The sequence below is a fragment of the Vulpes lagopus genome, chromosome 11, assembly GCF_018345385.1.
Source record: "Vulpes lagopus strain Blue_001 chromosome 11, ASM1834538v1, whole genome shotgun sequence".
Taxonomy (NCBI): Eukaryota; Metazoa; Chordata; class Mammalia; order Carnivora; family Canidae; genus Vulpes; species Vulpes lagopus.
In genome coordinates, this window is record NC_054834.1 from 27,643,421 (window position 1) to 27,663,988 (window position 20,568).

The following is a 20,568-nucleotide window of genomic DNA, read 5'->3' on the forward strand; positions in this document are numbered from 1 at the left end:
GTATTTTGAAGATTTGTGATTACTAGTGATACACATTTATCATTGTTATATCTTCCTAATAAATTGATCCTTTATCAATATACTATGCCCCTCTTTATCACTTTGTCCTAAAGTCTACTTTATCTGATATCAATAAAGCTAGTCCAGCTTTCTTAAGCCTAGCGGCCAAATGTTATACATCCATCCATTTACTTTCCAACCCAACTGTGTCTTTATTTATAAGCTCACTTCTTGTAGACAACAAATAATTTCATTTTGTTTTCTTATTCATTTAAAAAATCTTTGCTTTTTAATTGGAATATTTAGTCTATTTATACTTAGTGTAATTACTGATATAATTGAATTTAGGTATACCATTTTACTGTTTTTGCTTACTCTCTTTTTGGTGTCACCATTTGTCCTTTCTTTTCTTCTTAAAAGTTATTATTAGAAATTTTTTTAGAATTCATTTAGTGCCTCTATTGACCTTTTAGCTATTCCTACTGACATCATTTTCCTAGTGATTTCTCTTTATTTCCCATTTGGATATCTTTTTTTATGAAATACCTATTTCAGTTTCTTGTTCTTTGTGTTGTCTGCCTAATTCTTATTGATGGTAAGTCGTCTTTTTTTAAAAGGTTTTATTTATTTATTCATGAAAGACCCAGAGAGAGGCAGAGACACAGCCAGAGGGAGAAGCAAGCTTCCCATGGGAAGCCTGGTGTGGGGCTCAATCCTAGGACCCTGGGATCATGACCTGAGACAAAGGTAGATGCTCAACTACTGAGCCACACAGGTGCTCCAATAGTAAGACTTCTTTATGCATTATGAATATAAGACTCTTGTGGAATAAATGTATTATAAATATCATTCCCCTCTATATGGCTTAACTTTTTGTCTCTCATATTTAGTTAAAATAAGTTTTTAATTTTGCTGTAATATACTCTAAGCCTTGATTTTCTCATCTGGGAAATAAGAATTATGGTAGTATTTCACAGGGTTGTTATGAGGAATAAATAAAAGAATGCATATACTCCTGCCACTTAGCAAAACTCAGTAAATATTATGATCAACAGGGCTACCCTTTTTTCCTCCTTCTAATCTTCTCTTTTTAACATTTCCTATGTTTTGAGGATCTGAGAGGTCATATAATGTAGCAGAAAAGACTGACCATATGACCTTGGTCAATTCCTAGCATCTCTGAGCCAATGATTCCTCATATGTAAAATGAGGGATTTCATCACCTTTGAGATTCAACTCATTTTTCCATCCCTTATTGACCACCTACAACTAGCAAGTAAGAGGGGCAGCCTGAGTGGCTCAGCGGTTTACCACTGCCTTCAGCCCAGGGTGGGATTCTGGAGACCCGGGATGGAGTCCCACATCAGGTTCCTTTCACAGAGTCTGCTTCTCCCTCTGCCTGTGTCTCTGCCTCTCTGTTTCTCATGAATAAATAAATAAAATCTTAAAAAAAAAAAAAAACAACTAGCAAGTAAGAGAAGCATTGGAAAAAATACAAATAGTTTGTTCACACTTCTCATTTTCATGACTCCTCCTACACTTGCAAGTGGTAGGGGAAGGGATGTGAGCACTGCGAGAAGGAAATAGTTCATTTTAGTGACAGACATCCGGAGGACAACATGCTTGTTCCCCCAGCGCACTTCACCATTTTCTTTCTCCTCTTCCAGCTCACAGGTGAGTCCAGATCCTCCTATTCTCCTGACTGCCTTCCCTATCCTGACATATGCCTCTAGGCTTCTGGGTCTACTCTGGGACTCTGGTCCAACTCAGGTAGCTCTGCTACTTCATCTAATATCTTTCTATAATCAGTGGTCTCTAAATCACAAGAAAGGAAGAAAATACTAAGAATGAATAACTCTAGGCATAGACTCTCCTTCAACTGTCCCAGGAAGGAATGGCTGAAAGAAGGGGTATTGGGTATTAGAAAGACCTGTATTCTAATCTAGATCCTGTTATCAATTAAATAAAGAATGCTTTCTTCCCTGAGCCTCCTCTTTCCTTCCCTTTGAGGACTATTTTAAAATCAAACTGAGATCATACAGGTATATATATATTTATTTATTTATAGATATATATTTTAAATATTTATACTTAAACATATTTATAAGTATATATTTAGAAATATATTAGAAATATATTTAGAAAAGTATTTTTAAATGATTATGCATAACAAAGATATTAATGGAAGGAAACATTTGAATTTTCTCTCTTAACCCAAATAATTCAGTCTACTTAGAAAACCTGCTCATACTGTAGGTATTTTATTTTTAATACTATGAAGGACTGAAGACTTCATAGTCTTCTATGAAGACTTTTGTTCCTGTCATAAGAATTCGAGTCTTTGAAGATTTTACTCTCCTCAGGGCTCTCAGGAAGGACCTGGAGCCCCGTAATTTAGAAATATCTCTCTGGTCACCAAACTCATGGGGTACCACCATGAGGTCTCCCTCTAAGGGCTTGGCTGCTATGTTTATGTGTGCCTCAGCCTGCCTGAAGTGACTTGCCTAAGACCACATAGTCAGCCAGCGCTCCCAGTCCTTTCCCCCCCACCACCTGGCCTCACTAAGGGTTCAGCATCTGCAGACCGTTTAACCTCCTTGAATGCAAAAGAATTTTGCGTATTTAGGAAGCACCTGGTTCTAAACAAGTGGCCCTAGAGGCTTTTGTTTTGAAAACCACTCCCTGAATAGAAACAGTGATCAGAAGTGGAACTTGAAGGTGACATGGGAAGGACACAGCAGTGCTTTTCAAAACCCCAGGTGCCTACCTGAAACCTAAACTATGGGCAGCAGGGTAGGTGTGTGTGTGCTCTGCTCAAGAAGGCTGTGGATAGCCTGTGAAGTACACCTCCCACGGCTGAAAGAAGTCCAAGACTGTCCTAGAGCCTCTCATGGGCAGGACAGTGGAAGCAGTGCTGGCCTTGAACAAGGACTCCTGGATTTGACTCAATAGCTATTATGGAGGATAAGTTACTCAGCCTCTGATCCTTGGTTCACACAAGTACGTAACAGAAAATGAAGTTCCAGAATTACTATGATGTTTTAAATGAGACATATAGGATAGTAATAATCATGTGTTTTAAGTTCTGCCTATGTCCAAGGCATTTGTCTACATCTATAAAGATAGACATTATTATCCTTTCATAAAGAAACTGGTGCTTGAGAGGTCAAGTATCTTGGGCAAGATCATACAGACACTAAAAAGTAGAGCCAAGATTGAGTTTCCAAAGCTAGTGCTCTTTCCATCACACCAAATTCACTAATGCTATGCCTGATATTGGAGAAGTATTCAGTAAATGTGTAGTTTAGCTGAATCTTCCTCAGGAAAGCTAGTTGACATTCTTTACCTCTCCAGCTACCTGAGACCAAGGTAACTACAGATTGAAAATGCCCGAGAAGAGCAGGTCATTCCATCTCCAGGATGTGGATATACCAACAGGGAACCACCTTGGCTGAGTTCAGAAGGGCCAAAGAGAAGCTCTTGCAGCCTCTATTTCTCATCTGGAAAATAGGCACAATAATCTGTGTTTCCCACCCCTCCTCACAGATTTTTGTGAGGATCAAGTGATGCAGTGGTGTTGAGACAATAAAAGGAGAACAAAAAAAGTGATGAGCAGGTACTGGGGAGGTGTTGAGAGGACCAGAAGAGACAAGAGGGAGTAGAGGGAGATGAGTGAGGGACAGAGCACTGGGAGCTTGTACATGAACGTGGTGGATTAGGGCTGGGCTGGAGTGTTGGCAAAGGCATATGGCATATCGAGAGGTTTGCAAACCTCTGTTCCATGTGTACCAGACGTGGTGCTGATTTAAAATTCTCTCTCCATGGTACATTAGTCACGGGGAAATTGGGTAAGAAGCAGTAGTCTCCAAAATTGTTTTTTTCTTTCTCAAGCAGGAGTTTGCTTTTATGAAATGAAATCTTATGCAGAATCAAATGTGTAAATTACTGTATAGAGTCAGAGTCTCCTTGATGGAAAAAGAGTCTCTGAGCCTCCACCCCATCACCCATCTTCGCCCCCAATACTTTCTCTAAGCTCTTCGGAAACACACTGAGGCGGTGCTATAGGCTTCAGGGGTGTTGGGGGCATACCTTGGGAAGCCCTGCCCTGGGAGTCCTGGCTCCACTGACTTAGAGCATGTCACTGTGACCTTTGAAGCCATCAGTCTCCTCACCTGTGAAGTGGGATGGGACTAAGTAGTCCCTAAGACCTCTCCCAGCTCTGAGATGCTCTGGTTTCCATCTCATTCCATGAGATGCCATGATATGCTGGTACATTCTAAGGGAGGCACTGCATCCTGGTAGAGGTGCTTGGGGACCAGGCTGGCAAGCAGGAGGTGAGCTTTACAGCCTCCCCTACCGTGAAGTCTTCCTCCTGGGTACCATCCCTTGATTCTGGCTGTACTAATGATGTCCCATCCTCCTAACTTGGCTCCTTTGCTCCACTCAATTCTTGCATTTTGTGGGGGAACAGGTGAAGAGGAGGAGGTGATAACCCAGAGGAAAAGGAGGTGGCAAAGGGGAGGAGCTGTGTTTCCCTTCCTGTTATGAAGAGCATCTTACATTTGACTTTTTGATGCCAAAATATCTGAGTCTTGGCCAGGACGGAAGCCAGAGGGTCTCCTGCTCCAGCTCCCTCCACCTCCAAAGGCAAGTTGGCAGGGAACACTTGCTGCAAGAGATCTCACCATGCATGGTGATTGGACATAGTGTTTTGCTTTGAATTAGCCAGTGAACGGTCGGTCTATAGGCATTAAGTTCCAAGCCACCTTCGGAGAAGCCCATTCTGCTGAGAAGCCATCCAAAGAAGTCTTGGGAAATCTCTGTTTCTCACTTCTAGCCATTGTTGGGGAAATGAGAATTAAAAATGAGAAGCCTTCTCAAGGCCTGTCTCATAACACTGCTCCTAGCCCTCCCTTCCCACTTCCTACTGTGTGGCAGAAGGCTCTGTACTTCTTGAAACACTTTCATCCACCCCAAATCCTGGCAAAGGTTCGTATTCAGTCTCCCTATTGTAGGTTCCCCAAGTGCCTACTACATCCCCTTTCATAACCCATACAGCCACTTATTTAATGACTATCTCCTAACTCCATGAGTACAGGATCAGGATGGTGTTGCTCCCTAGTTATATCCTTAGCTCCTAGACAGTGCCTGGCACAAATATGGAACAAGATCAATTCTTACAATTCATCAATTGTGTGAATTCCTCACAATTCAGAAGGAATGACTGAATGAAGACAGGATGATCTATGTAGGCCACAGAGCGGGGAACTTCAGTTCAGCTTTGGACAGAAGCCTCTTGTTTCTAGATCCCTCTAACAGTCACCTCTGTCTTGGCATTCACCCAGAGGATATAGCACCATATGTGTGAAGGGGTGAAAAAAATGATTGCCCCTAGCCTAAGTGTGTGCACACATGCTGTAACACTAAAGCCACATCCTTGCAGCTCTATCATCTTTTCAGCTTAAACACCTTCCAAACCTTTTTTTTCCCCAAAGATCTTATTTACTTATTCATGAGAGACAGAGAGAGAGAGAAGCAGAGACATAGACAGAGGGAGTGGCAGGCTCTCCACAGAGAGCCCCATGTGGGACTCAATCCCAGGACCCTGAGATCATGCCCTGAGCTGAAGGCAGATGCTCAACTGCTGAGCCCCTCAGGTGTCCCAATCTTCCCAAACCTTGTGTAAAAGTCCAAGATTACACCCCTTTGGGGCCAAGTGATAATCAGTCTTTACTAGATTGCAAATTATTCACCTTATGTTGAAGTAAAAGGATGTAAACATTAGTTGATCAGTCAAAAATTCAAACTGACACTGTCTTTGTCTGTAGCATGTACTGGGTCTGTTTTGATAGCTGTTGAGATGATCAAAGACAGAGCAACTGGAAACCATCCTGCTTTAGTATTAGAGATGCTGGGGAGCAATTTTTTGAAAAATCCGATTCCTTAACAGAATGACTTGATAAAGTCTCAAGAGATCCAAAGAATGTATGCACTGACTGATAAATTATGGGGGGCAGGGGGCAGAAATGTTTGAAAACAGGAATCAGCTGCCAAGAAAGGCATTTATCCAGGGGGGAAGCCAGTACTTTTGGAGATAAATTTAGCAGAAAAAGTTGGTTAAAATTCCAAAACTGTAATCAAGGGACTAGGTCAACATTTGATAGCCTCAGATTTCCTTTCTCTGGGGCACAAGTAGAGCAGCTTGTGCTTGAAGGAAGGTCACCAAAGAACATGAGGGGAAAACTGCATTCCGTAAGGCCCAAGGGCTTCAGAATTGACACCCTGAGCCCCTGCTGCTGAAGAGGAGTGAGAGAGAGGGATGGAGCTAGCACAAATGCCCCCGGGCCCTCAAACTGAGCCATAGTGGAAAGACCCCAGGCTCCGGAGCTGGAGTGACACTGGGTTATATCTTTGAATCATCACCTACTAGTTTTGTGCCTTTGGACAAGTTATTTAGGTTTTTTTGAATCTCGGTTTTCTCATCAAATCAAAAGTTGTTTTGGTTTTTTTTGAAGATTGTATTTATTTATTCATGAGAGACACAGAGAGAGAGAGACAGAGACACAGGCAGAGGGAGAAGCAGGCTCCATGCAGGAAGCCCGACGTGGGACTCGATCCCACGACCCCAGGATCATGTCCTGGGCCAAAGGTAGGCACCTAACTGCTGAGCCACCCAGGCATCCCTCATCAAATCAAGAGTTAACAAATTTTTGTTGTAAAGGGTCAGATAGTAAATAAGCTTTGCAGGCAACATAACCTCTGTCGAAACTATTCAACTCAGCATTTGTAGTGGAAAAGCAGCAATAAATAATATAGAAATGAAAGAACATGTCTGTGTCCTAGGGTACCTGAGTAGCTCAGTCAGTTGGGACTCCTACTCTTAATTTTAGCTCAGGTCATGATCTTAGGGTCATGATCTCAGGGTCATGGGATGGAGCCCCACATCAAGCTCTGCACTCAGCACAGAGTCTGCTTGTCCCTCTCCCTCCCCCTCTGTTCCTCCTCACTCCAGCTCTCTCTCTATAAAATAAATAAATAAATAAATAAATAAATAAATAAATAAATAAATTTTAAAATCTTTTAAAGAAAGAACATGATTGTGTTCAAATAAACCTTCATTTAACAAAATAGGCAGCAGGCCACATTTGACCCATGGACTATATAGGTTGTTGATCCCTGTGTAAAAGGATCAAAATTCCTAGTTTTCAGGATTGCTTTAGGTGTTAGGCATAATCTTTATAATAAATGTTTAGCACATACTCAACCCTAATACATAGCAACTATATTGGGAACTCCTGCCAGGGTAGTTGGGTTTTAGCAGAAACTATGAAAATAAAGCCCTAGTGAAGCAATTTTAGATCCCTGCATAGGACAGTACAGGAGTTTGTCTTTTGCTAGAAGAGGAATGAGTTGCATCAGTGCAAGGGAGGTAGAAAATATTATGGTAAGACAACACCAAAAAAAAAAAAAAAAACAAATACTCCAATTAAAAATGGGCAGAGAACCAGAACAGACATTTTTCCAAAGAAAATTTCTATGTCTAGAGATGAACGATAAATGCATGAAAAGATGTTCAACATCACTAATTACCAGGGAAATGCAAATCAACCACAATGAGATATTGCTTCATACCAGTCAGAATGGCTATATCAAAAAGACAAGCAATAACAAATGTTGGTGAGGGTATGGAGAAAAGGCAATCCTAGCTCACTGTTGATGGGAATGTAAATTGGCACAGCTTCTGTGGATAACAGTATGTAGTTTCCTCAAAAAGATAAAAATAGAAATACCATATGGTCCAGTAATTCCACCGCTGGGCATTTACCCCAAGAAAATTAAGACCCTAACTCCAAAAGATATAAGCATCTCTATGTTTACTGCAGCATTATTATAATAGCCAAGATATGGAAGCAGTCCAGGTGTCTATCAATAGATGAATGGATAAGGAAGACGTGGGTTAGACACACAATGGAACATTACTCAGCCACAAAGAGGAATGAAAACTTTCAATTTGCAACAACGTGGATGGACCCACAGGGTATTTATGCTAAGTGAAATAAGTCAGGCAGGGAAAGACAAATACAGTATGATTTCATTCGGATGTGGAATCTAAAACAAACAACCAAACAAAAAACAGAAATAGACTCATAAATACAGAAAACAAACTGATGGTTGCCAGAGGGAAGAGGGGGTGGGGAGGGATGAGTGAAATAGGTGAAGAGGATGAAGAAGTACAAACTTCCAGCTATGAGATAAATAAGTTACAGACATAAAAAGTAAGGAACAGAGAATAGAGTCAGTAATGTTCTAATAACGTAGTATGGTGACAGACAGTGACTACACTTATCATGGTGAACACTGCATAAAGTATGGAATTATTGAATTACTATATCGTACACCTAAAACTAATATGATTATTGTAAGTCAACTATACTTCAATTAAAAAAAAATATATATATATATATGGTGGGACGCCTGGGTGGCTCAGTGGTTGAGCATCTGCTTTTGGCTCAGGGTGTGATCCTGGGATCCTGGGATTGAGTCACACATCAGGCTCCTCACAAGGAGCCTTCTTCTCCCTCTGCCTATGTCTCTGACTCTCTCTCTCTGTGTCTCTCATGAATAAATAAATTTTTAAAAATCATATATATAGGGCAGCCTTGGTGGCTCAGCGGTTTAGCACCAGCCTTCGGTCCAGGGCGTGATCCTGGAGACCCCAGATCGAGTCCCATGTCAGGCTCCCTGCATGGAGCCTGCTTCTCCCTCTGCCTGTGTCTCTGCCTCTCTCTCTGTGTCTCTCATGAATAAATAAATAAATAAATTTTAAAATACATATATATATATAAACGGATCCAGCTTTGACACAAAATAGAACCTGGATACTTGGTTAATCACACAGAGCCAGTTAGGCACAATGCCCACAGTACTTTGAATGTCTTTCAAAATCAGAAGAAAAATGAATATGGTAATAATAATAATAATATGTAATAATGAATTTAGCTGGCACTATATCCATTTTTATACCAGTGCAGTCATAAAATATAATTTTTAGTATTTTTTTATGGATGAAGGGCCAACTAAGGCAAAAGTGAATACAGCCTACAAAAGTCATGGCACAGCCCAGCAGCTGCCTCACTACAATACAACTGTCAGGAGCCGATAGCCTCGTTACTTTGTTAGATTCTAAAAAGGTTTCCTAAGGCCGCTGGCTGGCCCAGTTGGTGAAGCGTGTGACTCTTGATCTCAGGGTTGTGAGTTTGAGCCCCACCATGGGTGTAGAAATGACTTAAAATTTTTTTTCTTTATTTCCTCATTTTTGTGCTCTTAGAAATTTCCGCATGACCCATATGTTAAGAGGTAGAAGGGGAAATAACTGGGTTTTGTACCTGTATGGAGCACACTTTTAAGAATAAATAAATAAATAAAATGGGTTCTGGTTTTAGTTTTGCTGCTATTTTTGATCCTTGAATACTTTCTTTCAATCTCTGCTATTTGGTTTTCTCGTTTATAAGTGATGACCTATGAGGCCTCGATCCTATGGGTACTGATGTGATCTCTGCCTCTTACTAGACTATTACTTTTAGCAAGTCATTTAACTCCTTATGGCTCAGGTTCCTGTTCTGTAAGAGGAGAATATTTTTTTTTAAATCCTTCCTCTAAGCATTGTTTTAAAAGTTAAATGAGATCACAGTAGATGCTTTAAGCTGTTAGGCCCTATCTAAATTCCCTTTGTGCTCTGTGCTATCATGAGTCTGTCCCTTAGATCTTAACAGGTAGAAGATTCATTCCCTATACTTGTTCACTAGAAATGCTCTGTGAGCTACTCCTGGAAGCTTTTTCCACAGCTATTCTTGACTATTTTCCATCCAGAACCACATAACCAGTGGCAGTTGTTTATACATTGTACTTTTTGAGGTGAATTAAGGTTGTGGTGAAACAAAAATTTCTCAGCGAAGCGAACCCCTACTACAACTCCTAATAGTTGGGGGTAAGCATCATGAGTCAGTCTGGGCATACTGTAAAGCATCCAGTAACTCATGCTTTGGCTTTCCACTTAAGAAAGGACACAGAAATTCCACTGAGTGAAATCCTTACTTAGGGATGATCTCAAATGCACTCTAATTTATCAGAAAACAGAAAATGAAACACCTGTAAGTTTCCAAGCTCTTATCACTAGGCACTTAGAGCTCCCTCCCCAGTGTCCTGATCTCTAATTGAGAACCATTGCCCCCATTAACAGACAAGCTGCTGCTTCTGCATCTGCCTCAAAATCAGTACTCCCCCCCCCCAAAAAAAAAATCAGCATTCCCAGGAGCAATCTGGAGTCCCAAAGGGGGATTTGGATGAAAACCTCCCCACTTGTCCCCTAATGGGAACTTATCCAAGATGAAGCTGGCCTCATGAGCTACCTCAGAGCTTGGTCTTTCCAGCCTGAGGTCTCTGGGAAGGGGTGGGTTCACCTGTAGTCCCTCCTTTCAGGCAAAGCATTCTGACTTCAATGCCTTTGCGTGAGTGAGGTTTCAAAAGGCTTCCCAAGGGCTAGTTGGGTTGGCCCCAGAGAGTTTCTTGGGACCTTCCCAAGATCCAAAGCAAGTGAGTAATTTGGTGGCAAGGGCGGCGACTTAGGTTTATTTTATGGTTCTCTGTGTCTGCAGGGCCAGTAACCTCTGGAGCTCTGAAGGAGCTAGTTGGTGACCTTGGTGGGTCTGTGACTTTCCCTCTGAAGCTCCCAGGAATTCAGATTGACAGCATTGTCTGGATCTTCAACACAACCCCCCTCATCACCATACAACCAAGAACGCCAGACAGACAAGCCAATGTCATAGTGACCCACAGTCATAATAAGAAAAGGGTGGATTTCCTACATGGAAACTACTCCCTGAAGCTCAGCAAACTGAATAAGAGTGACTCGGGTGACTACCACGTGGTGATATACAGCTCTTCCTTCAAAGAGCCCTTCATCCAGCGGTATGGGCTGCGTGTCTATGGTGAGCAGAATCAGTTCCAAAGGTGGATGACTGCCTTCATAAAGTGGTAAACACTCTGATATTGGAGATGTCCAACAAAGGTTGGATAGACACTTGGCAAGAATGTGGAAGAGGTTTCCTGCATGGATGAAGTAGATGTAGTTGACCCCTAAGGCCCCTTCCTATTCTGCAAGAGGCAATGTAGTGCAGAGGATGGGTGAAAGGGGAAGCAGTGATCACACAAGTCAAATGCTGGCTTCTCCACCTACTGACTGCATGGCCTTAGCCAGGCTACTTAAGCTCTATGAAACTTGGTTTCCGTATCTATAATGAGGAGGAAGGGGATATCTATCTTAGAACGATTATTGTGTGTAAACATCAATTACACCTCCTTCCCTACAGTTTCCAGCCAATTGAGAAATCCACACAAGAATCAAAAGGAAGATAAAAATATCAACTTTATTTTTTCTGGTGAAACTAGATAGGAGAAATATTTTCCCCCAAGTCTAGACCTTGGACCCCATTCAGGGAAGATGAACAATTAGTCAACAAGTTATAAAAATAACTGAGCTGCAGGATCAGGGATACCCAGAGATGGGCCTCCAGGTTTGCCCTTAAGAGGTGGGCCATGTAAAAAAAAAAAAAAAAAAAAAAGGTGGGCCATGTACCTTGATCCAGGTGTGTCCTCCACATAGACATAGTTGAAAGGAACAGAGAGCATGCATTATGCAGTCAACCTAGGTGGGGGAGAGGGAAAGGGCAAATCACACTTAAATGGCAATCTTAAGAGCTCAAAGTAGAGAAATGTAGTAATGAAATGATGTTGGATGCCAGATTCTCACCATCTCATCCATGAACCAATTGCTCATCCTCTCAGGGAGAAAAATGAGCAGAGGAGGATCAGAAATATTATTCCCACACTATTCGCTCCTGGAGCATAAAGTGAAAGTCTCTTCAAGGAAGCCTGAAGACATAAGAATAGGAAGCGTCTAAAAAACATTAGGTTAGCTCCCATTTAAAATGCATCTAGCACGAGGCTGGCCATATAGCTTTGCTTCGAAAATGGCAGCTGCGTTCTTATTGCATTATCATTATTTCTATTGCTATCATTATTACTTTTATATAGCTGTGGGAAGGTAGACCTAGACAGTTCCGCTTCCCAGATAAGAATGAGAAGTCTGCTATGAATTGCTGCTTCCTCTCCACTCTGTAGCACCCCAGAGATTCTGCACCCCAGGTCTAAGGTGTACAAGAATAATTCAGAAACAGCATAGTTTCTACTCTCAGTTGTCCATTTCTCTTGCAGAGCACCTATCAAAGCCCAAGGTTACCATGGGTCTGCAGAACAAAGAGAATGGCACCTGTGTGACTAATTTGACCTGCTTCGTGGACCAGGGAGGAGAGGATGTGACCTACAGCTGGGAGTCCCTGGGGCAGGCAGCCAATGAGTCCTATAATGGCTCCATCCTCCCCATATCCTGGAGGCTGGGGAAAGGGGGCATGACCTTCATCTGCGTGGCCAGGAACCCCATCAGCAGCAATTCTTCAAATCCTGTCTTTGCCTGGAAGCTCTGTGAAGGTGACTATCTCCTCTCTTTCTCCAGGGGCCTCTGTCTCACGACCTATACCTTCTTCAGCTGCTGGTCCCCATCGGAACAGCCCATGAAACCTGGAGGCCCCTGGGAAGTCACCCCACTGGGAGGATGGTGGCAGTTGCTCCAATAGTTGGGTCGTCTTCCTTAGCTGATTCCTCTCCCATCCCTGTGCCTCCACCGATTCTCTCTTTAAAGGTGCTGCTGATGACTCCGAATCCTCCGTGGTCCTGTACTTCCTGGGGGCGTTGCTCTTCATGCTCACTGCCTTTACCCTGGTGCCAGTTATTCTGTTTATGCGGAGAGAAAGAAGAAAAGGTAGAGCATGCACTATTTTTGCTTTCAGCCTCATTCATGCATTTGTTCCCTCATCTATTCAACAAATACATGTTGAACTGTGTGCCCGTCCTGGTACAAGGCACTAAGTGAAGCAGCCACACTCTCTGTCCTCAAGGAAAGCACAGTCATCCTGACTCCTTAATTCTGGAGTAAGGGAGTGCTTCTCTTCTAAGTCCGAAGTCCTCCCAGTTCCCTCTCCAGTGCCCATCCCTCCCCTTCCCCCAGAGGGAAGTTGTGGTCCTCCTGTTGACACAAGCCCTACACTGCTGACTGCCCCTCTGACCCGGGAGACAAGGGCCTCCAACTCTGAGGTCCCAGAGACCAACACACTCCAGCCAGCCCTTCCAATTGCCCTGTCAGAGCCCTCAAACCAGACCCAGTCCTCCTCATTGAATAAATTCCAGAGACCTCTCTTTACTCCCCACCTCAGTCTAGACACATTCCTCCTGAACAGGCCTGTCTGTCTCTCCATGCCAAACCCCTTGCTCCACATCCCTGCTGATTCGTCTTCTCAAGTTCCCCCAATACTGTCCATATGGTGTGTTGTGGGGGGACCTAAACACCAGTTGCATATAAATTGCAGTTGTTAAGATCTTTCCTCCCTCTTAAAAGCACTCTGAAAGTGTTTCTGACCTTCTCTGCTTCCCCTTTTGTCTGCCTTCACCCAGAATTTGGATAGTGAAGTAACCACGTAACCAGTTCATTGTGGGATTTTCCTGCATGTAGCCCTGAAAGTCCCATGTCCCAGAATACCCTTCAGTTGTAGGGAAGCCAGCATGGCAGTCATCCTAAGTGGGTCTTCCAGGGGGTAGGCTGGTGGAGGTGGTGAATCAGAGGAGGGCCAGCTCTGATTCTCTCCCACCTTGGTTTTCAGAGTCCATTGAAGAGAAGAAGGGAATGGATACTCATCAGGAAATTCTTAACTACTATCCCCCTTCTGGAGAGACCCCAGTGTATGACACAATCAGTTGTGTTAATGTGAGTCCTTTCCCATCTTTCCTGGGGCCTGATCTTCCTAAGACCCTCCTTGCTTTAGTTAAGATTTCTCTGTGGACTTGAGCAACATGGATTATGAGGATGTATAGCCCTTGAAATCCAACACATCTGTGTCTCCCCAAGTCCTTATGGATACTTTCCTGTGCCAGAGTCAGGGACCTCTGGTTCTGAGCCCCTGGGTCTGACCCAGCCAGTAATGCTCACCCTGGGATCTATCTAAGGTAACCTATGGGCCTCTCCCCTCTGCAGTTCCCAAGGGCCACTCAACAGGCCAAACTCCTTTTGCAAAGGACAGCAGGTAGAGAAGTGTGACTTTGGCCTCATGTTTGAGTTATGGTGTCAGACCACTGGCTGTGGAGATGCCTTTTCCATCAGGAGAAGTTTCTGGGGCCCACAGTTGCTTTAGGCCCACAATCAAGGCTTACTAGGTACGGGACACCAAGCTGAAATAAGCAAACACATGGTCAACTCAAAGGAAACTCTTTGAAAAGAAGATCATAAGTTTAAAGAAACCCAAATAATAAGACAATTTGGAGACATGACCTAGGCAGACAACTTCAAAAGGCCCCCCAGGAATCACAGTAACCCCAGCCGGGCTAGCTCCATAGAGGCCATAGAGCACTTTTCTACATTGGCCCATTTAATGAAGAAATAAAAGCACTTTGGGGCCTCAGCAAGCCAGCCTCAGTGCAGCCCTTGGTGTCTCAGGTTGTATCTTCCTGTGCATACCTACAACCTTTCTGAGAGGAGACATTGCACTTCCTTTTGAAGCTGTTAGTGTCCTGAGAGCTCCTTTCTGCCTCACAGGGGAGACTGCTCTGGGCTCCACCCAGCCTGGCTTATGTCAAAATGGATTGCTTTATCACCATCCTCTTTCTTCTCTGCTCAAGACATACTCCCAAGAGGCCACAAAACTATCCTGGATGTTCAGGAAAAAACGTCATGGACCCAGGATACTTTTTTCCAGCCTGGAAGGAGCTTTTGCTGTTGCTGTCATTGTAGTTTTGTTGTTTTGACCCATCAGTCATCCTCACATATTTGCTCCGAGGGCCCTTTAGGTCAAAGGAAAAGCTTACTTGCAACATTAGCAATATTACTTCAAATTATCCTCCAATCACCTTAGGCTGCTCATAGCTCATGGGACTTCTATACCCTAGACATTTTCAAATTTATTTAAACACAACACAGCTTAAAAATCAGGCAGTTGCTTCTTGGAAAAAAAAAAAGGTTTTAATCATTATGATAGCACTCACCAACAAGAGTCCCTCCCTGTCTTCATTCCTGGTCCAGAACCTCTCTTCCTCCTTGGCCATCCTCCCATCTCTGCTTTCTCTTTTCTGGATTCTGGGTGTCTCTTTGGGCTTGTCTAGATGACCCTATGATTTCTTTTTTCTTTTTTTAATAGAACTGTATTCCAGAAGAAAATTCTGCAAATACACTTTATTTCTCTGTGCAAATACCCCCAAAGGTAAGAAGCTTTAGAGCTGAGATTTACCTTACTTGTCTCATCTCTTCCTAGTGCAAGCTTAGCTGAAAGTGTGTTGGGGCCCAGGGATTTCATATTCTCTGATATTAAAAATTTTCCCCAGTACATCCCATTCCCTTTGCTTAGGGTTACACAGAATATATGGAATAAATGATAATTATGTTTTAGGAGATGAATGCGGTAATATGGAGCAAATAGAGAGGGAGAGAGGTTCTAGGTAGGGATGATCAGGGAAATCAGCAGGATCCTGAGGATTTGGATGGAGGAAAGTCCAAGGCTTGGGCCTCAGAGAGGAGGATTGCCAGGGAGACAACTCCAGCTTGCTTCTGAGCCACCAGTAAGCTGGAAGCAGGAGAGATTTCTGTTGCTTTTCTTTGGTCTAACTATGTTACATCTGGTTTGCAACCTCTCCCCAGTTATGCTACTAATGTGCTAACTTTAAAGCTTATTCCTTCACAGATCACACTTGGCAGAAGCAATGGTATCTTCCCATCTCCCCTCCCAAATGGGTCAGAAAGGATGAAGATGAGCAAAGCAGTTTGCATAATAGTAGGAAAGTAATAGGATAATTGGAAGTAAAGTTCAGTTCACTAAGCATTCAGCAAGTAGATGTGGTGTAACCTTAAGTAATAGTTTCTCTACAGTGGGAGGTTTGGGATGGGTGACCTTGGCAAGGAAGGGTGTCTGGGGTGGCGGGGTCTCCTGGTGGGATCCAGGGCCCTCCCACCTCAGCAATTTGCCTCTTTATATCTGCCTAACAGATGGAGAAACCCCACTCTCCCCCCACATCGCCAGACACACCAAAGTCATTTGCCTATGAGAACGTCATCTAAACAGCAGTACATCCCTTCTGCCTCCCCGCAAAGGAAAAAAAAATCACTGAATTGACCAGAAATATTGAGGAAGAATGAAGAACACTGACTTCCTTCCAGAATAACTCTCCTCTCTACTCCTTCATATTTGAGTTCCTAACGCCATCGACTCCTGAGAAATCTCCTCAAACCCCATATGTGTAACTATCCCTTCCTGGAAATGTTACTGTGAATTTATCATCCAATCCCAAGCAAGAGGCTTAGAAGTATCTCTATTGAAATGTCAATGCATTGTCCATCATACGAATGACAGCTCCCATTCCAGGGCTTGGAGATCAGGACTAGACCAAGAGTCTTGTGGCCAAAAGGGTGAGAACATAGTAATAGCAGACATTCCCAGAAGAAGCAGGGGTAGCAACCAGAAATGGAGTCATTAACCAACTCATTACCTATGTGCCTGGCACTGTGCCGCTTACGCTGATTTTGGTCAGGTGTGCTCTCTGCTCTCATGAAATTAGTTCCTCGTGAATGACTTCGGTGGGCATTAGCAGCAGATCTGACCACCAATTCCCAAGAACAAGAGAGTCAGATATGGATCCATAGGACCTGAGAGCCAAAGTGTCCAAGGACAGAGAAGCCATGTAGAAGATGGGGTTTGGCTGGATGGATTCTCCGAAGTGTACCTGGCCCGAAGACAAGGACCATGGCCTCAGCTTTCCTTACACTTTGCAGTGCAAGTGAGAAGCCAGGGCCTTAGGGCTTGTTCAGAAACACATCTCAATAGAGAAACTCCACATCTCAATGGAGATGTCGCCTTTAGAATATATTATAAAAGACTTGGAGATAGGGGTGATTGTGTGTAAATATTTAAAGTCACATAATCTGTTCACCTAATATTTATTGAAGATCTCGGCCAGGTCAGTCTGGCAAATAAACCTGACATAATCTCTGCCTCCCTTTTTAGAGTTTACCCTTTTAATGAAATGAAAAACATGGCAAGAAGGATGATTAGTCTTGATATGTTTCTGGACACATCTTGAATGAAAATATTGGGAGGGGATCTGATGCTCCAGGTCTGAGGAGTGTGAAATGTCAAATGACAAAACTAAAACAGTTTTGCTTGAAGTCCTTTATTTGAAGGAAAACAACTTGTGGATTAGGGGGGGCACAGTGACCCAGGAGCAGTGGAGCACACTTCTCAAGGGATTTGGGGCAAGGCCAGTTTTACAAAGAATTAGCAGAGATAACACGGAAACAGGGCATAATTGGCTAGGAGAGTGGGGATTTCTTGAGTGAGGTGAACCTCCCAACAATAGATGAGTTTCTTAAGACACCCCTCACTCTCCCATTCACATCCCACAGTCTCTTGCATTGGGCTGGCTGCTTTCATGTGAAGTAAAGTTTTGCTCTGTAGGTCCTCACATGACTCCTGTGGGGCAAGCTGGTCTGGGTACTTAAGTCCATTCTACAAATGTTGAATTTGAAGCAAAGAGAAACTTCAGTATGCGACCAAGGCTAGAAAAAAAAGTGGTGCCCTCTCTACCACCTATTGTCCACCACAAAGGATGAGGAATATGGGAGCTCAAAGCTCGAGAGGGGTTGATCCCCCTCTTCCCAAATGTTGCATGGAGGAAAGGATATAGTTTTGGAGACAAGCAGCCCTGGCATCAAAAGTCCTTACTAGTAGAGTGATCTTTCAAAGACTTAGGTTCTGTGAGCTTCTATTTTCTTATTTCTAAAGCCCTTATAGGGTTTGTAATGTGGAATTATTTGAAACAAGTTTTGAGTACATGGTATGTATAATAAGATTCATATATGGGTCATGATGCTTAAAGAAGAGAATAATACAGAAAAAAATAGTTTAACTTCCCACAAGTCAACTTAGCATAAGATACGGAAGCATTAAAATGAAGAATCAGCCCTTAAAAGAGAGGTGTCTGGTGTAGGAGAGAAGAAATTTTCCCTTTTCCTTCCTAGATCCTTTGGCTGGTGGAGTAATTAAATTGACAAACGATAGATTAAAACGGAATAAAATTGATTTCATGTGTATGAGCCCCATAAAATAATATGAGACTCAGGCAGGCAGGCAATTGAGGCTTTTATACCATCCTGAGCTAAGGAAAGGGGTTGAGGTCTAGGGCTTCAAAGGGGAGGAAGGCAATTCACAGGAGGATAAGAAGAGCAAAGGTTTTGTTTTGTTTTTTTATTCATGAGAGACAGAGAGAGAGAGAGAGAGAGAGGCAGAGACAGAGGCAGAGGGAGAAGCAAGCTCCATGCAGGGAGCCCGACGTGGGACTCGATCCCGGGTCTCCAGGATCACGCCCTGGGCTGAAGGCAGGTGCTAAACCACTGAGCCCCCTAGGCTGCCCAGAGCAAATGTTTTGTATACAGTGTTTGCCCTGCCACGCAGATAAGTCTCCCAGATGAAAACATTACCTCTAGTAGTGGCTTTCTTTCCGGTACAGGCCCCTTTCTAAATTTAATTGGTAGTTAAGGGAGAGGCAAAAATCTTTTCCTGAGTCTGTTGGATCTTCTTGATTGACTTCACTTCAAAATAATCCACCTGCCAAAATGTGGGTGGTATATTTTGGGGTAGAATACTCTGCTCTCCTTCAATGGTGTCAAAAAATGATTAACAAAAAGTAGGTAATACAAACAAACTTTGTTGAGCACTTTATGAAGTGGGCAGTGGCCGTTTGGAGACCTGCGAAATGGGACCAAAGGCCAGGAGCCTTCATAAGTTAAAGAATGAAGAAGAGGGATCCCTGGGTGGTGCAGCGGTTTAGCGCCTGCCTTTGGCCCAGGGCGTGATCCTGGAGGCCCAGGATCGAATCCCACGTCGGGCTCCCGGTGCATGAAGCTTGCTTATGTCTCTGCCTCTCTCTTTCTCTCTCTGTGTGACTATCATAAATTAAAAAAAAAAAAATTAAAAAAAAAAAAAAGAATGAAGAAGAGAAAAATGGAAAATATCTCATTGGCTAGAGCCACAAATCAGCCTCATTCAGAGTGAGACGGTCCCAGGTTGGCTTGTCATTTGGAGGTTGGTTGACTGGAAATATCCCTGGGTTCCTGATCGAGCAGGCCATTTGCAGGTACACAAAAGTTATCCAAGTTTGTTTGGACATAGGTTATATGTCACCTTGGACAGAACTGGTCCTTCTTGAACCTAGAAACTTAACACTGGCTTACAACAAAGGGGGCAGGAAGAGAGGGAGAAAATGGGAATTTATTTTCCTCTGTTTTGAAAAAACTTAAAATAGTGCTTCCTGGGCAAGAATGGGATTGAGAATCATCTCGTCTCAAAAAGATACTGTGAGATTTACACACAAAAATATGCATTATTTTGCCATTTGTTATAGTGATATTCTGGAAACCACCTAAGACTCTAACCACAGGGAAAGTGATGTGAATACAGAAGTTAGGAAATATGGGTTATAAAGCTAGAAAACCTAATGACTTTCAAGAGCAGTTGAGTATGTCACCCCAAAATATGCCTCTTGAGCACAAGACTTATTTTCAGCTGATTATTTTGAAGAAACAATAGATGTAGGAGATCTTTTGTCCCTTTTTTAAGGGACAATTACATTTATAAAGAAAATCTCCATATGTACAGGTGTCTCCCTCTAATACCAGAAAAAGAATGACTCTGAATCACAAAGTAATCTTATCAGTGGAGGAGGCACCAACTTAAATGTACACGACAACTACACCTATTACTGTACTTTTCCTGACAACTTCCTACAAATGGCTTCCCCCTCAAAACATCCTTCTTTTACCTGTAGCTGAAAATGATATTTAAGATGGTGGCTTGGGCCATTTGGAGGAGTTTTACTCAGTTTCCTGGGCATCTCCCATGTATACAGGAGGTATACATGTTATTAAACTTCTATTTGGGTTTTTTTTTTTTTTTGGTTGTTGTTGTTGTTGTTAATGTTTGTTATGGGAGGTGAAGGGTCTCAGCTGCAGAATCTAGAAAGGTATAGGGAAGGTTATTTTCCCTCCCCTACAATATCACAGGTGAAGAAAAGTAGAAAGTAAAATGTAACGTGCTGTATGATTACATTTTAAAAAACACAATGCAAGGAAAAAAAACAGAAGAAAAAAAACATCAAAATATTAATACTAGTTTTGGTGGGGCAGGTGATATCTTAGGTGGCTTGGTTTTCTTCTGCTTGTCTTAATTTTCCAAAAGTTCTTTAATGAGAAAGGATGTATTACATAATGGAGTGGAAGAAATTTTAAAGAAATGTTCAGTGAGGGTAGAGGTGTGACCCACGGTGAGGAGTTGAGGGGAAATTCTGAGACCCCCATTCTGAGACCATCAGGGGTGGGCGGGGACGTGCAGCGGAGGAAGATGGAAAGTGCCTCCTCTGGTT

General features: G+C 42.8%; 1 protein-coding gene across 2 annotated transcripts; it reads left to right on the forward strand.

The window, feature by feature from the left end:
• The first annotated feature begins 1,536 nt into the window (after positions 1-1,536).
• Positions 1,537-17,245, forward strand: SLAMF7 (SLAM family member 7). 2 transcript variants are annotated; one of them, XM_041773425.1, is made up of 7 exons: positions 1,537-1,674; positions 10,656-10,988; positions 12,274-12,546; positions 12,758-12,877; positions 13,773-13,876; positions 15,300-15,362; positions 16,142-17,244. In XM_041773425.1, exons 1-7 carry the CDS (start codon positions 1,620-1,622, stop codon positions 16,211-16,213), a joined length of 1,020 nt encoding a protein of 339 aa, XP_041629359.1. In that variant the 5' UTR covers positions 1,537-1,619; the 3' UTR covers positions 16,214-17,244. The 2 variants fall into 2 exon arrangements, with proteins under 2 accessions (XP_041629359.1, XP_041629360.1); XM_041773426.1 differs by lacking the exon at positions 13,773-13,876 and having other exon boundaries at positions 16,142-17,245.
• The last annotated feature ends 3,323 nt before the right edge of the window (positions 17,246-20,568 follow it).

Bases quoted from the DNA above. Each gene is read 5' to 3' on its own strand.
- SLAMF7 (XM_041773425.1), top strand. From the start codon at position 1,620: ATGCTTGTTCCCCCAGCGCACTTCACCATTTTCTTTCTCCTCTTCCAG. The intron at 12,547-12,757 runs GTGACTATCTCC...CTCTCTTTAAAG, and splicing joins TGCCTGGAAGCTCTGTGAAG to GTGCTGCTGATGACTCCGAA. The intron at 13,877-15,299 runs GTGAGTCCTTTC...TTTTTTTAATAG, and splicing joins ACACAATCAGTTGTGTTAAT to AACTGTATTCCAGAAGAAAA.